Consider the following 18,269-nt stretch of genomic DNA (forward strand, 5'->3'; position numbering starts at 1 on the left):
CTCTGAAAAATGTAATTTGTTTTTTCTTCCAGTACTTGAGTATTACAGCTCAAAAATGCAGGCTCTCATTATAGAAAACAAATGAATGTTGCTAGAGACAGAGAGACTGAGCACAGTACTGACATCCACCTACAGCAGTAAGGCCTAGTTGTGGATGTCAGTATAGATCTAATGCTCAGTATTTTAAAGATATGTTACAGGACAGCTAAACCTGCAATTTAAATCCTGCACTTGTACCACAATGCAGTACCTTATTGATTAAAACTTTAATAAATAATTAAACTGACAGATAAAACAGGAGAAATAAAAAGTTCAGTAAGATTTGTAATGTTTTTCTAATATTTTGAATAAACTGCACTTGATTCATATATTAAATTATGGGAGTGTTAGTAAGAGTACTATATAGACTTTCTTTTTCTCAACAAAGTCTTGAAAGTATTAAGTAAAATAACCTGCAAGCTGAATATCTCAATTGGGATCAATAGAAGAGTGAATCTTCTGCTTGAAAGTTATCTCAAAAATAAGTGTTGTATTTAGTGCATTTTAAGTGAAAAGGGGTTGGTTATAACAGAATACAAATAATGTGATTACACGTTTAGCTAACAAAACTGTGTGTATGAAGAAAAAAATACATCTCTTTTCACGAAAACATTGTATACATTGGCCTAGTGTCTATTTTCCAAAAATGTCAGCAGGGTGCAATGTCTTTACCAATAAAGATGCTATTTTCTGATAAAAAGATAAAACTAAATAAGAGATGCACTAGCATTAAATTACTACCTATTGTCCTGCAAGTATCATTATAGCAATAGTTTATGAGATAGAGAAATTAGTAGAATGAAGGCAATTTAAATTGTAATTCACTCACCCCAAAATATTACTGTAATTTTTCAGCCACAATTATAAGTTACTACTATAACTTGCACGTTGAATAAGACATTAGATATATTCTCATCATTTGAGACACAAATGTTAGGTTTAACGCTAAGGAGGTTAAACTGAGTGTCAGTCGGGTTGCAAAGACAGTACTAAAAGTATTAGTCCCGAGCATCACTCAGGCAACTGTATAGACAAACCTTGTGTAAGCATTAGACCCACGGATTACTCGGGCTGCAAAAGTGCCAATAGCATTAGTGCCGTGTTGCTCTCAGGAAATGATGTAGATGTGTCTTATTCAAGTGACAGGCCTGAGTGTTACCCATGCAATGGTGCAGACACTCTTCTCCTGGCCTCATAATGGCATCTCTTAAGAAACATTTTTCATCAGCCCGGGTGCTGCATGCTCTTGATAGTGATACCAGCAGTGATGACAAAGTGAATCTGTCTTCATTCAGTGAAACTGAAATGGACAGTAAAATCAGAAGTGATTCTGATGAATCTGGAACTGACACTCGTGTTGACTGCACATGTACAATATGCTGTTCAAAAATTGATCAGTCTGGAAAGAAAATCCGGAAGGAATCATGCTACTATTGTCCTGACTATGTCGTAGGATTGTGCATTTCACCGTACTTCAAGATATACCACATAAATTACACATTTTGACAGTATATACAGTATTAGCAATATTTTCATTATTATTATTATTTGCATCACTATTATACTTTCTACACTTCTGACATGGTATTTTTAATGTTTTGCATGTTTTACAGTAGAAAGATCAGAATTAACAAATATATAATTCTTCAAGCTAAAAAATTCAACGCTTTTTACTTCTTCTCCTGGATGGTGCCATGTTGGGATTAATTATGCTTCCAAATCTATGTTGTTATTAAATGCTACAAATTAGCATTAAAGTGTTTGATGACCCTTTATGAAGAATAATGATTTAATGGTCTTTACACCATAACAGGACAGATATTTGTCACAATATAAAAGTAAGCAGCACTGTGTGCCACACTAATGGATTTCTACAAATAATTTTTAAGACTGAGAATTTCCTAAAATGTCAAACAACAGTGAGATGAGGAAAATAGTACTGAATGTATACAATTTAATCTTACATTGTAATCTGCTTAAAAAAGTGTTAAGATTAAATTTTGTGCTAGTATAAATGGAATTTCACATGTGTACTTCATAAGGTTCCAGTGGTATAAGAAAACTTGCCTTCTGAAACATCATTAATTGAATTGAGATCTCTCCCAAGATCATTAACATGATGCTCTCTGAAAAAACAAACATTGTCACCATTAAAAATTTGTTGCTGTAAAGCATTTTAGTAATTTAAAAATGTGTCATTTAAAGTGTTTACCTTAATATTAAAATAATCAATACAATATTTACAACTCCAAGTATTGCTCCAAGCAAAGCAGGTGCCGTATACATGTTGACTTGGAGGTCTACAGCAGCCCAGGTAATTCCTTGCTCGCCAATATAAGCCATAGCAGCTTGAAAACCTGAAAAAAAATAGATACTATATATAAAAGGTGCTTGCAGTACCCTTGCCAGTGCAAAATTAAGACACAACTGGCACCATGGACAATATAATGTGTGTGTTAGAAATGATGGTCACCAGCATGGGGCGCCTTAGAAACTGGCAGTTTCCCTTTTTCTTCAACCTTTACAGACAAAATGTTAACTACAACTTCCAGGTTATGCTATCTACAGATGTTCTTACATGACTCCTCCATTGTAAGCTGCAGCAACAATTTACATGAGAAATGTGTATTGAAAGTTGCTGGACATTGTGATGTGATGCCTAGAGAATCATCTGCAATTGCACTAGTAAACAAACTAAGTACAAAGGAGTTGACAGTGAGTTTCAGGCATTTTAAGACACCCCTGAGATCAGTCACTCTCAAGTATAAGGAGGTGGTACAGTCTAACAAATAGTTAGGGTCCATACGAGCAGCAGATGGGATTGTGTGAACAACACAGACCAGCTACAGTATACAGAAAAAGTCAAAAGCAAATTCTTATTTCCAGGGAGCCCAGGCTTTTTAATGTACGTGACAAGCTACTGAACATGTTCTACCAGTTCATAGTGGCAAATGAAATACTATGCACTGTGGTCTGATTGGGAATAACAATAGGTGAGGGGGTTGTCAGATACTTCAATATACTGATTAGCAAGGTAACAAATTAAAAAAACTGACTGTGGATTTAGTGCAGGCAATTGGCAGGAAAGGCAGTTATGATAAACGCAGAGACCACCATCACTAATGCTGCCTCTCATCTCCACAAGGCATTGTCCTAGAACACCTGTAGCTAAATGTGCATTTCGCCAGTACAAAGAAAACCTACTAGGTTCTTATTTGTCTGTAGTTATCAGATTACATAATACCTCCTCCCCAACTAGTTATAACAGAAACAGTGGCATATTCATAATTTTTAGACAGTGTACGTTCAGTCAGTTACTGCATAAATCATGCATATATTATATATACACTGTATATATTGTGTGGTTAATATACTGTGCCTTTGTAATTACGTATTAGTCAGCAACTAGGAATGTTTGACACTACATCTATACAAACAATATGTTCTATGTTATTGCTAAAGGAGATAAATTAAGTATATCTGTCAAGGTATCTAGAGTGCGGGCAGCCTAGTAGGGGCAAGTCATGTTTGACCCTTTACTTGGATTGAGAAACGAAAAATGAACGTCAAGCAAAAAATTGCAAGAATACTTTGCTTCTAGTTGACAGGTGTGGGTTACTGCTTGTAAATGGACAGACCAATCTGCCTGCTCAAAAGGCAGCCAGAAGACCAACCAGATATAAAGGAACTAATATTTCATGTAGACAATAGGCTTGAAAACTCACTGGTAGGACGAAGCGAGGAAGTTATATGAGAGAGAGAGAGAGAGAGAGAGAGAGAGAGACAGAGAGATGGGATATGTAAAAAAAAAACCAAAACAAAAAGCTGCATTTGGCAAACACATACCTGGGCCCAAAATAAATCCAAGTGCCTGGCAAGCACTCATGTTGGCCATGGCACCAGTCCGCTCTCTTACTGAAGTAGCTCCAGCAACATATGACCGTACCACAGCCACATTTCCTACAAAAAAAACAAAGTAAATATTAAGGTAATAACTTCATGGACACAACAAAATTCTGCCTTTTTAAAAATGAATTACCACAATATGATAAATTATACAGAAGTATACTCAAAGTTCTATTTTTTAGGCATGCTAACAATTATTAATCTAATGTGACAAAAGTATGACATTAGCTTGTATATAGCATTTATTTTATTTAAATGTTACACATTTTATTGCTATTAAAAATGGCTGTTTGATTTCAGGCATGAAAGAATACTGATAGAGGCCACTTCAAAAATAAAAGTCATGTCTTAGAAGGAGTATTCTTTGAACCGCTTTAATATAAGGGGACAATGGAGATAGTAATGACTATATGGAGGTTAGCTTTTTCATTCTAAATAATAATACTTTAAATCTTTATTTAATAATTCTTTAATACTGAAAGCCAAGTGTTATTCTTATTTGAATCACTTTTTGCTCTGGACCACAGGAAGTCACTAAAAACTAATCTGTTGGCATGACAAAATGTGTGTGGAACAAAAAAAAATGAAATATATGTGTAGAATAGCATAAAATATAATGCGAAGAGCACTATACACATAATATAAATGAAGAAGAAGAAAACCATGTAAATAATAGGGAACTGAGCAATCCAAGTGGCACTCATCCATATGTCGGTATTAACTTTAGGATGGTTTCAGTACATATCCATATAACGTATTTGTACAAACTTTTCAGACTGAAACTTTTTTTGTTTTGTTTTTTCTTCTTTAAAGAATAACAAATGTATTAATGATTGTGCACACAGGTGCAGCACTTGATCTGTCAAAATGCTTGCTATCGCTCTGCTACTCAAATGGATTTGATACCAAGTATTTATTCTAGCACTCTTCCTGCTTCAGATTGCTCCACACTTGGGGAAATATCTTTAAAATGCTAGGTTCACTTATTGCACCCAGTTCACCTGCAAGTTCATACAAAAAGACATCATCACTAAGATTTTAATACATTGACATAAAATGGCTTCCCCTTTTCTAAAACTCCATCAGTCAAACTCCTACTTGTCACTGTTTACATGTTGCAGTTTGCAGTGGTTGATACCTATACAAAATCCCTTCCCTCCATCCTTTCCATGTTGTTTATCAATTGGTGCATGGTTACCCCACCCACACATTCACCTTCTCATTTTTAGTTCTCATGAAGAGGTTTCGTGCGCTGCTCAATACTTCACTCTAGGAGGTCAAGGAACCATGAAATAACCATAATGAGAGATGATACACATCTAAGAGCACAGGTAGTCAACAGCAAAAAACAGCATTTGCTACCCACTGAGCTTTGCATCTTCACTGGCTTTGCTGAACTTTCTTTTCCCATTTCATGGTGATGCCTCTATTTTCCTGTCCCATCTTCAGTTGTTCACCCAGTTGATTACTGGTGGTTTTCATGTGGCCTGTCAATCACATCTGCTGGGTCCTTCATTTGAATAATAATGCACTTAGTGACATTTCACCTTTAATAGCCTTTGTCATTTGAAATGAAAACCATTAAACTGCTTAATTGGAAATCCTTGCTGTTTACAGCGAGGTTAAAGGAATACTCCATCCAAAAATTATATTTTTCTTATATGTTTTTTCTTATCTGTTTTCTTATATGTCATCCTGAGGTGACCAGTTCTGGACAACAGCAAACAATGTGAAAAAAATCCACGGAAAAAAGAAAAAAAAAATTCTCACATAACTCGTACTGCATAAACCCAATGTTCATTATCCATTTGTATGGTCACAATGTGCAAAATATGTGAATTTTCTGCTAAAATATTAACATTTACTTTCAGAAAACTCAGCATTGAATGTCAACAGGAAAGATATAATTCACATAATACCATGCATTTTAACTGAAGGTCTGCCTCTACCCCTCATTCATTGGTCAAGAATCCTGTCTTCAATTCAAACACATAGCATTGTAGGAATTACATTTTTCTGGTTTACATTTAGTGCAGCGTATTCATGGCGTAACTTAATAATATTTTAGCAAAGAATGCAGCTAGGTGTGAAATAATAGAAAAGTTTGAAGACAGAAAACATTCAATCAAAATGCTTGTAAAATCCACAAATTAAAAAAATTATTTCCAGGAAAAACATAAAACGTCTAAGCCATCTCGGTGTTGTGTGTTTGCTTGACAAACTACATCCTGTCTTTGGTGTTGATGTTTATATAAGTAATTATCCTATTTCTGTAATCCTTACATTAATCATTAAATTAAAATCAGTGTAACTCATTTAACTTGATGTATGATTAGGAAAATATAATGAAAGCCTCACCAAAATTCTCATTGATTATTGGCATTGACAAAAGCAACACTTAAAATTAATTAAATTAAATACATTACTATGTATCAGTATATGTCAATGTCAAATTATTTATATAGCATATTTAAAACAACATAGGAATGCTGTGGCCACAGTGCTTTACAATAAAATAAGAAAACATATAATTAACATAAATAACATATATAGAAATAAAATAAATGAACATATAAAAATTAAATAATAAACAGAAGTAAGAATACATGAGACAAACTGGCGATATACTAGTAATGCTCAGGGGAACAGAGCTTGACTAGCAGTGGGTCTTCTTTTACCAAGCATTTCCCATGGATTCTAACTGTGGGAACTGTGAGGTCGTTAATCTTTTAATGTTCAGTTTATTATCAGTTAATAAACAGACCCATTGCTAGGTACAGGTTCAGTTAAATTCTCTCTCTCTATATTGTTTGAAAAACTATCAAAACTCTTACTACCCCAACATTTTGCCAGTTGAATATGAGAAAAGTACAAGCAGAGCTAAATGATGTTTGGTAGCCTACTACCAATACCAGGCAAAAGTAATCGACAGCAAAGGGTTAACCAGTGGGAAGGGGTTGAGCCCATTAGTCTTAACTGACAAGTGACAAAGCCATAATAATTTATATAACATTTATATAGCGCATTTCCCATGAAGACAGACCTTATCAAATAAATAGTACTGGCATTAAAAGACCCATTCAGAAATGTGCCATTTGGAAAAGTCACATTATGAAATAAAACCTGTAATAAATTTAAATAATGATGACATTGTATTTCATAATAATTACATGACTTTTCATTTAAATCAATTATCATTTTTATTCATGTTTTTTTTCTCACTATTTATGGACTCATTTATTATTGTACTTTTGCATGTCATTATTTCATAATTGCCATTTTATTTATTTGATTTTGGTACAAATGGTATACTATTTTTTTTTTTTTTTTTAAGATATTATTTGTTGGTAATAAAGTGCATCAGCTACGAATAATAAAAAAACAGGAACAGGAAGGTCCAACAGGGCTTTATAAGGGAGGTAGAAGGAAGGAGACAGGGAAAAAAAAAATATGGAAACATGAGGATGGTACTGAACAGTGGCAGGGTTAAACTTTGGTGAATAACGGGTAAATGCAGAGATTTTACCTTATGTGATATTTTTAAGTTCTTCCAGTCCTCTGGTGCAGAGGAGAGAAGAAAAGCAATGGCAGGCTAAACTCGAGGGACAGCCTGAAATTTTTGAAGACAAGGCTACATCACTACTATTCACCTTTTACATGAATCACACCATTAAAGTAAAACATACAAAATAAAATACCATTCTAACAAAAAAGCAAGACCAAGACACAGTTTCAGCAATACAGCAATACTGATGGCAACTTTTAGCCATACAAAGGTCATGACCAAGATAAAGCATATCATGAACATGATAGTACATTGATTAAAATGCAAGAATACAAAACAAAAACCATTGTTATACTACTCAAAGCAGACATGATAAACTGCAAACAACAAAGGGAAGAAAAAAAAATTTAACTTTGTACATAAAATCTCACCTGCACCAATTCCTACAAATGCTCGAGCCATCAACATGTAGTATTTGTTTTTAGATGAAGGAAGATGCACATATGCATACAGTATATTAGCAGCAACATTAATAGATATTGAAGTAATAAGTGGTTCTTTTCTTGGTCGGTGATTGGACCACCATCCAAAAATAGGTGAAGCCAACATCTGTCCAAGACTGTATGCTGCAACCACCCAGCCCAGGAAGCTGGCATCTGCCGTTTGATCAACCTGACAAAATGAAATGTAAATTTACTAATTTGTATAATCTTGTACGTGATGTTTGAACAATCTTTCTCAAAATCATTTCAGTACAAATTACTTAATACTTTAATATGTGCAATTAATTTTCAAAAATTACTTACAATATCTTAATTATTGGAGGCATCATTTCTTCTTAAATTTAAAAACAAGATCATAATGTGTTTACCCCATTCATTTACAATATTAAAGGACACTCTAATCTATAAGAACCTTCTCCGCTACAGTTTTCAGCAACTGTAAATCCAGTTTCTTGTTCATAGAACACAATGTCTAACTTGATACCATTCACTCTGTCAGTTATGAGTTAAAGATCCAAATACTCAACGACATAGAGGTTATGGCCAATTGTAAGATTTATGCTTTATTATGTACTATTCTTCCCTAATAAAAAGCAAACTCTTTCTTCATTATATCTAACGGTATGCATTTACATCATCCGCTTACAAAAAGACAAACATGGAAAAAAAGTCAATTTGTAGAAGTTAATGTGTAGTCAAAACTTATTCGCCACATTAAATATCAAGTATAAGCTCATGTTCATCCAATGTGACTTTCATTACATTGTTTATTAAAACTGAATATCAGAGAAAAGGCACTATGGGTGAACATATAATAGTGACCCTTTAATGTATTGTTAAATAAAATTAAATCATTCTATGTGCTTTGTTTAAAAGTGTAATTGTTCCCTCAATAGTACATGCCACATTTTTCAGAAATAATTGCAAACATTATCTATAATTAATAATTAGTCTCTCTCATTACATTGTGGAGGAATTTTGGCCAATTTCTCCTTGAAAAATTATGAGAATGAAGAGTTTTTGAGGATTTTTCTTATTCTTCATTCATTCTGATATAGACTGTTATAGATCAATGTCTTGGTGCATTTCTCAGATTCACTTCAGCTTCAGTTTACGACCTGATGCCTGACATTCTTCTCTGCTAAGAACCATAATTAATTGTTCCTTCAATAATGGCTTGTCTTCCGAGTCCTGATCCATATTACTAACCGAGAATGCTAAACCGGATGGACGCAGGGACATCCGGCCATGGGCCGTAGCCGCAAAAAGACGTACTGCGCAGGCGCCCCAAGAAATGAGGCTCCGTGAGAGTCGGCCGCGACCACAGAAAAAAGGAGTCAGCACAGAAAAAAGGAGTCAAACGCAGGCGACGCACAGCGCCGCACGAAACCCATTGCACACGAAACTAGCACACACAAAAAAAAGAAGACGCTCGCGCCCGCCTGCAAGCCCCCCCCCCCCACAGGCACCGGACGGGACACACACAAAGAGGACGATTCAACAAGCCCCTGGCACACAAAAAAAAAAAGAATGCAAAACCACCCCAAGCACCCTACAAGCAACGGACGAGACACACACAAAGAGGAGGATTCAACAAGCCCCCTGGCACACAAAAAGAAAGAAGACGCTCGCGCCCCACCAATCCTCCCCCCCCACGCTCAGACGCCGAAAAAGCACACAGCGCCGCACGAATCCCATTGCACACGAAACGGGACCCACACAAACAGGAGGATTTAACAAGCTCCTAACGCACCAAAAAAAAGAAGCCGTGACCGCCACGCCAGGCCCATTAGAGACGAGACATGGCACACGAAACGTTCACAACAATGACAAATCAGACCCACAAACACACTAACATCAATAAGAAGTGACACCCAAAGCCCCATTTCTAAAGGAACCGTCCATATTAAACATACGTCATCTCAACACCTTCACACTAGGCAGCATAGGTGGATCTCCTTACATTAAAGCACTATTAACGGTTCAACTGCAGAAAAGGCTCCATATTAACAGTGAGTGCGATCCTCCTTATTACTTATCCATATTTCGCATGCTGAGGAACAAACAAGTCATGAATACACGCTCACGGGTACAAAACGATTCGGCTCGGATAACGGGACCAAACACACGAACCTGCATGAAACAACAAAATACACGGCGGCGCATCTGCATTACATCCTACAATAGTTCATTTGATTTTGCATCTACCGGAGTAAATATCAGGTCACCAAAAAGCAATGACCCATACTGCTTTCGCGTATGTGGACAAATATTACAACGCATTGGAACAGTGCACCCTGAAACAAATCAAGAACGCAAATATGCACAAATCACGTCGGCACCTACAAAGCGCTTCTGAAACCGAGTAAGAAAAAATGTCTCGGCTCCAAAAACACGTCACTCCTTATTCCAAAGACCGGTCCCAATCACAGAAACATCGGTATCCACTATGACAATGCACAGTAACAATGCACGTGACATCCATCTTGACACACTATTAATTATAGATGAATGTACAATGGCATCCAGTCACTTACTCAACACCATTGATAAACTTCTACAAACGTAGATGAATAATAATATTCCCTTTGCGGGAAAGGTACTTTTATTAGGAGGAGATTTTAGACAGTGCTTAACTATTACTCCACTTACAATGCGCTCAGCTATTGTTCAGTCCACCTTAAAATACGCGGACAATTGGCATTGCGTTGATGAATAATAATATTCCCTTTGGAGTAAAGGTACTTTTATTAGTAATAGATTTTAGACAGTGCTTACCTATTGCTCCACATGCCATACGCTCAACTATTATTCAGTCCACCTTAAAATACGCGATGACGTCATATAAAGAACACGAGACCGAACTACAATACATATACAGGCGCGAGACCTGATTGGTGATAATACGAAGAAACGAACAGTCCGCATATTAACAGTGAGTTCGATCCTACTTATTACTTATCCATATTCCTAACGATAAAGATCAAACAAGTCATCAATTCACGATCACGGATACAAAACTAGACGGCTCGAGTAACGGGACCACAAACACGAACCCACATCAAACAAAAAAATTCACCTCGGCGCGCTTCTAAAACCGGGGAACAAAAAATGTTACGCGAACAATTGGCTTTGCTTTCTAAAGATACACTTGGTGCAAAACATCGGAATTTCCCCTTAGCATATTTGAACACTATTAACCCAGCCGGATTACCACAACACAATCTTAGCCTTAAAATCGGAACAATAATCATGCTATTAAGAAACCTTAACACTAAACAGGGTTTATGCAATGGCACACGTTTAGTCGTCAACACCATAACACACAATGTTATTCAAGCAACAGTTCTTACAGGATCACATGCTAACAATACTGTTCTCAATCCTAGAATTGACCTTACGAGTTCTGACCTAGAATTACCTTTTACATTGAAACGCCGACAGTTCCCCATTAAACCTGCATTTGCCATGACCATCAACAAATCACAAGGACAAACCATGGACAAGGTTGGCATCTACCTCTCTGAGCCCGTTTTTGGACATGGACAACTTTATGTTGCCTTATAAATGCTCCATGCCAAGGAAGACTCATTCAAGGACAGGACACCATCTTTACTACTAATGTTGTGTACAAAGAAATATTCCAATAAACCATTACTCTGTGCCAAACACTGTATTTTTTGCTTTCTATATGCATCATCCACACCTGCACACTATTCTATATCTAATTCATACATCTCACTCTTTATCATGCCCCAACACCAGGGGTTGGCGAGCGAAGCGAGCAGGGGGCGGAGCCCCCTAGTGTAGTAAGGATCTATTATATCATTGCTATGTCTGAGTGTTGTTATTAGGTTCTTATTAAAGAACATAACATTGCATTTTCTTCTGATGTAGCACATCACATTTTAACCCAAAATTTCAGCTTTTGACTCATATATTCATAGAATGTTTTTTTCAAAACCCATAAGGATATTACAGGAGAATTTTGTCAAATGTGAGGCAAGAATTCATTTTCTTATTAAAGAACTGTGGTTTCTGTCATGCTTCTCTTTCATGGATCACATTTTTACACACAGAGTTTCTATACGAGAGACCAAAACATTGCTAGATTGTGTCAGAGATTTTTTTTTTGTGACTTTATTAAAAATTTCAGGACACTATTGCTGGAGAAATTGTGTCAGGATAGTGACTACTTTTTCCAAACAAACTCTGTCTGGACAGTATGCATCTGTGGCTATAACTGGTAATGCAACCACTTCCACATTGTTATGATTTGTTCATTTTGAGATTTTTTCTTCTCATGAAATACATTTTTTAGAATAGAAATGTGGGAAGATGGCTTGCTTTTTCTCTGGAACTTTTATGTATGGTTTCCTTGCATTATAATGCTTCCAGAATGTAATGATTAATTCATTTATAGTGCCACAACTTTGTTTTGCACTTGGATACTGCAATGTTGTCACTCCTGTTGCTGGCACCCTGCTCCTGGTTGCCATGAAATGTTCTTTTGGATCACACTTTGTGTCATCAGCACAAATTTTTTAAAACTGCCGCAAACCAACAAAACTGATTCCTTTTCCTGACAGTTTTCAAGAATTCCCCATATTCATTGCAAAAATACAAATTTATATGGAGACAAGTTGATTAAATCAGGCTTCACTAGAGATGTTAAATATTAACTATTGTTGGATTAAATTAAGTATAAAGTTAAAACTGAACAATCTCATTGACATATCAACACAATTAAAATTTGCTTGGGAAAATGTAGTTGTCTTGCTTGATTTAAATTCCAAATACAGATTTACTTTAAGATATGAACATAGAAACGAAGGAAGTATACAGACTATACTTTAGTTCTGGAACAGAAGCCTTCAGTAAAAAATAATGTGCGCCACACATACTTAGTCTGGGAGCATTTTGAGGGAAAAGATAACAAATTTGCAGTAAACTGTGTGATACTGTGCTTAATACCACAGAAGTACATGCACATTACATTATCACATATTAGCAAAACTAGCATGGAAACCTGTGATGACCAGCAGCCATAGAAAAATCACATGAAAGAAATATACAGTATAATAGCAGAACAAGAAATGCTATTAATGTTATTGAGTGGTGGACATCAGCTAAATAATTATCTTGATTTAGGATGCAACATTCCACCTAGAGGTACAATCCCCTACTCTACAGAAAAAGATTTAACTGAGAATACACAAAAGCTGAAAACCCACCTAGCCACAGCCACACACACTCATAAACTGGCTTTTATATTAATAACTGCACACACTCATAAACTCTTTTTTTATATTAATAACTATATTATATCACAATAATGAGTCACTACACGGTTGAAGACTTCTGAATGAAGTCTGCTGTACTTAGGGTGGCCTATACAGATTTTGTTTTCATTCTAGCGATATGTGGGTAGATGGCCAACAGTTATTGATACATATTGTGCTTATATTGCTGGTTTGTTGAAGTATTACTGTAGGTTTTCCAGGAAAAAACACAATGAAAAGAAAAAGATTAAAGTTTAGGTTTTCATATGAACATTTTTCATTTAACATGTAAACAGATTAAATGACAGTATTTTGTTTTCTTTATTAAAACCAAAAAAGAGACATCTGATGTCTGTCACTCTCTTAAATGTGCATTGCAGGTAGCAAGAACACAACTGTCTAATTGTTAAACTGATGCTTACAATACAGTCACTGTTGACTTAAATATAAAGAATAAAAAGTTAGAGTCTAATGTAATATTTTAATTTGTACATTGGCTTCACTACCACCTGTCACAAGATTCAAAGATAAATGCAAAAGAGCAGAGAGGAAATTAAGCTAAAGCAGTATGCTTAAAAATGAGATGAGTAACAATTGTAAAAGATGTAGAATTTGAACGCATTTTAATAACAAAAACAAGATAAGAAAACACATCATAGGCCATAATATTCGAGCACTTTATTGAAATTTAAAAACAGTACTTGTCCTGAATAAAAAGCCCCTTAAGAGCCAACAGATCCAGCTTTTGCTCAAAAGCTGAGCCAAATGACTTGATTCACTGCAAGAATCTTAATGCCCATTGATAGACTTTGCTATCTTTTTCACTTTTGCAGTTGTCTGCAAGTGTTAACTACATGCATTATCGTAGTATTTCCCTCTACTTACCCTTTACCTGTTTTCCCTCAAGGGCTCAAGGGTAAGTGTTCTCGTCAAGTTCGTTATCGGGTTGGTCTACTGTTGCACTTTAAGATGAACACACACATACATAGATATACGCATACACACAGACCCTAACCACGACAGTGCCCCATAAATGACACACACACGCTGATTAACCTCTAGCACTTTAAATCACACAAGTGCTTTAGGAATAACACAGCCTGTCACTCAGCACTTCAAGAGACTTACTTATTATCGGCACGAACAACATACGATGTTTTAATGATATCTCAGACCTAAATATTACTTTTGGTCTACAAGAATACATTTAAACATACAAAGACTCAGCACTCTTGACTATGGGCCATTTATCAGCCAAGAATACCTTCTTTATGTACTGTTCCCTACTATTGAGTGGAGCTCTCACTCTCAGCCTTAATGAACCTCTCAGCACAGAGGTACAGTAATCCCTCGCTATATTGCGCTTCGACTTTCACAGCTTCACTCTATCACAGATTTTATGTGTAAGCATATCTAAATGTATAACGCAGGTTTCTGCAGACAATGGGTCTTTTTACTTCTGGTACATGCTTCCTCAGTTGGTTTGCCCAGTTGATTAAATACAAGGGACGCTATTGGCAGATGGCTGAGAAGCTACCCAATCAGAGCATGCAGTTAAGTTCCTGTGTGCTGATTGGCTCAGCGACGGTGCACTAAATTCGATTCCGCTGTGTTAACCAGGATGTCTCATCTCGCTCATTCAGCATCAACGTGTTTCGCTGTGTAAAGAGTTAATTTTTGTGTTTATCTTTGTGCATAGTCAAGCCCTTCATTATGGCTCCAAAACAATCTGCCCCTGTTACTGCTTCAGGGGCCGTGCCCAAGCGCCAATGGAAGATGCTAACAATTGCCGACAAGGTAAAAGGTTTGGATATGTTTTATTTAAAAAGGAGGAAAAGAATATAAGATCTACGGCCGCAGTGTCCTTTAACCAGGGCGCAAGACGAGTTTTAAGTGGACATAATAAGGTGGTAAGGTTTATAAGAGTTTGGGAAGGGTTTACTAAGCCTTAAAATATATATAAATAATAAAATAAATATAAGGTCGCTACTTCTCTGATTTTCACCTATCATGGGGGGCTCTGGAACGTAACCCCCGTGACAGATGAGGGATGACTGTAATGGCAAATCTCTGGCTGTACTAAGTGCTCAAAGAAATCTAACTTATTATTTCAATCACTCTATAGACATTAAGACAAAGCATAGAAAGTTAAAAGCAGCATGGTATTTGTTACAAGAATAATAATACCACTGGAACAAAGAATAATAGAAAATAGGTACTGATAGGAAAGTTTATATATACTGTATAGTCTTTAGAAAAAAGCTTATGAAAAAGTTACAGATGACAAGGATGAATGTCGCAGGCGGCTTCTGATCTAGCACTCAATGTTGCTCATGATGCTTTTCTGACGACCAGTGACGTCTTCGTTCGTTCTTCTTACTCCCTCCTTCCTTTTGTCCTTACTTCCCTACTCACTCCTCAGACGAGGCATATTTATTCTACAATTGTACCAGGGGGTTTTGCAAGATGTGATTGATAGATATTCTGATTGGCTGGCTGTCAATATGAAGAATTAATTCACTGTTCATTTTCCCCAAACAATAAAACCTTTTATGTTCTCTGAGATGTCGGCAGATCTTCCTTTCCCAGGCTGTAAAATAATTAGATGTCCATCCTTTCTCAGGTTATAAAGTAATTGAGCCACCAGCATGTCTTCCTTTCTTTGTTGGAACAGCTGTTTTAAAAGTGAGGTATAACTGACAAAAAAGACATGCTGTGATTTGTCCTGAATGTAGTTCATCTGTTGTCTTGTCTTGAACAAAATATAATGGAAATATAAACCAAAATGTACAGATTTTGTACCCCACAACACTACATTAACTGCAACACCTTCAAGGCAGATAAGCCACATGACTGATTTGACAGCTTTCCTCACAGATTACACAGAGCCAGTAAGGGACACAAAATACAGGGTGTGAGTTAAAATATATACTACAAAAAGACATTCTTTCCATTACAGCTATGTGTAAAAGTAAAACATCTCTGCTTTGTAATATGTGTAAATTATGAAGATTTCTTTGATACACATGAAGAAACACTCCTTCATTTGATAAGTCCAACTAAATTCACAGCCAGCAAGGCAGCTTGGGAAGGATTTCCATCTGAATAAAAGGGTATTGAGAACTATACTACTCGCTTCTGAGTAACAAGTGAGGGCTCTTTGGAGAGCAACAGATTTCAGATACCTTATTGGAGAAAGATCTGCCAGTCACTTTAATGTGAAAGCATGCTATTGGAACTGACGACAAACACAGGTTGACATGCATTTATTGACAAATAAATTGTCCTATCAAGCAATCACAGTAAAACAGTAACAACCTGCATGTCATTTTGATAAGAAAACAGAAAGTTGAATGGGGGGTGGAAATGCTAATCTGCAAACACTCGGAATATACAGTCAGATACATAGGTATTTGGACAGTGATGCAATTTTCATAATTTTGGCTCTGTATGTCACCACAATGGATTTGAAATAAAGCAATTCATTATGTGATTGTAATTTCAGCTTTCATTTAAAGGGTTTACCAAAAGTATCATATGAGTTGTTTACATTGACATTTGACTGACAAGCTCTTCCATAGCCAGGTGGGAGCAGGTGCCTCATTATTTCATTAACTATTAAGCAGCTGTCACTGTGAACTCTCAATATAAGGTACAAAGAGCTGTCCATACAAGCAAAAGCAGTCCACCATTAAGCTGAGAAAACAAAACAGACCCTGTGGGGAGACAGCAGAAACATGAGGAATGGTCAAATCAACCATTTGGTATATCCCTAAAAAGAAGGAGCAAACTAGTGAACTCAGCAACAACAGAAGGTCTGGAAAACCACAGAACACATCTAGGTTGGATGATTGCAGAATTCTGTCCTTGGTGAAGAAGGACCCCTTCACAACATTTAGCCAAACCAAGAACACTCTCTGGGATGTAGACCTTTCATTGTCAAACTCTACAATCAAGAGAAGACTTCATGAAAGTAAAGGCAGAGGGTTTACAACAAGGTAGAAATGACTGGTAAACCTCGAGCATAGGAAGAGCAGATAAGACTTTGCCAGAAAACATTTTTTAAAAGCCTGTCCAGTTCTGGAACAATTTTCTTTGGACAAAGAAAACTAAGATCAATATGTACCCGAAGGATGGAAAGAGAAGAATATGGAGAAGAGAAGAAATGGCTCACGATCCGATGAATACCACAATATCTGTAAAACAAGGTGGATGCATTTGATGGCATGATCATGCATGGCTGTGAATGGAAAGTTTACATGACTACTTACAGAAGTAGCGGGATGAATTCTGAAGTGTACATGGTTATACTATCTGCTCAGATTCAGCCAAATCCTGCAAAACTGATAGTACAACTTTTCACAGTACAAGGAGCCAAAAACATACTGCAAAAGCAAACTAAGTGCTTTCCAAAACAAAGAAGTTGAATTTTCTTCAATGACTAAGTTAATCACCTGACCTCAACCCAACTGGACATGAAGGCAAAACTGATGGCAGAAAGGCCAATGAACAAGCAGAAACTGAAGACAGCTGCAGTTAAGGACTGGCAAAGCATCAATAGATTGGAAACGCAGCACTTGGGAGATGGTCCGGGTTCCAGACTTCAGGCAGTCATTGACTGAGAACAATTTTCAACCAAATATTAAAAATAATCATCATATTTATGATTATGTTAGTTTGCCCAAATACTTTTGAGCCCCTGAAAATAGGAGGGTCATGTATAAAAATGTCAGTCTTTTCTAAACTGCTCATACAAAATTTTTGTTAAATCCCTGAAAGTCTATACTTCAATCACATCTTGATTGCCTTGTTTTAAATCCACTGTGGTGATGTACAGAGCCAAAATTATGAAAACCGTGTCAATGTCCAAATACTTACGGACCTGATTGTAAGTGCTCTGTCAAACAATTGATGTGACACAGAGACAAATGTACAATGATTTGAAAGCGAAACTTCTGCAGTTCTAACTAAATAATTGTCTAATATTTAAAATAAAGACATTCTTAGTTATGGATTGAAAAACCTTCTGCATTC

The 18,269-nt window shown here is 36.3% G+C and overlaps 1 protein-coding gene across 2 annotated transcripts in view; it reads right to left on the minus strand.

The window, feature by feature from the left end:
• mfsd8 (major facilitator superfamily domain containing 8) overlaps positions 1–18,269 on the minus strand; it is a 136,973-nt gene that overhangs the window by 11,065 nt on the left and 107,639 nt on the right. For both annotated transcript variants that reach the window (XM_028801653.2, XM_028801652.1), the window contains exons 4-7: positions 7,882–8,122; positions 3,886–3,999; positions 2,252–2,396; positions 2,107–2,165 (exon numbers count right to left, since the gene is read on the minus strand). In XM_028801653.2, the coding sequence (XP_028657486.1) occupies positions 2,107–2,165; positions 2,252–2,396; positions 3,886–3,999; positions 7,882–8,122 (559 nt within the window). The remainder of the gene's footprint in view (positions 1–2,106; positions 2,166–2,251; positions 2,397–3,885; positions 4,000–7,881; positions 8,123–18,269) is intronic.

This window comes from Erpetoichthys calabaricus, chromosome 5 (assembly GCF_900747795.2).
Source record: "Erpetoichthys calabaricus chromosome 5, fErpCal1.3, whole genome shotgun sequence".
Classification (NCBI taxonomy): Eukaryota; Metazoa; Chordata; class Cladistia; order Polypteriformes; family Polypteridae; genus Erpetoichthys; species Erpetoichthys calabaricus.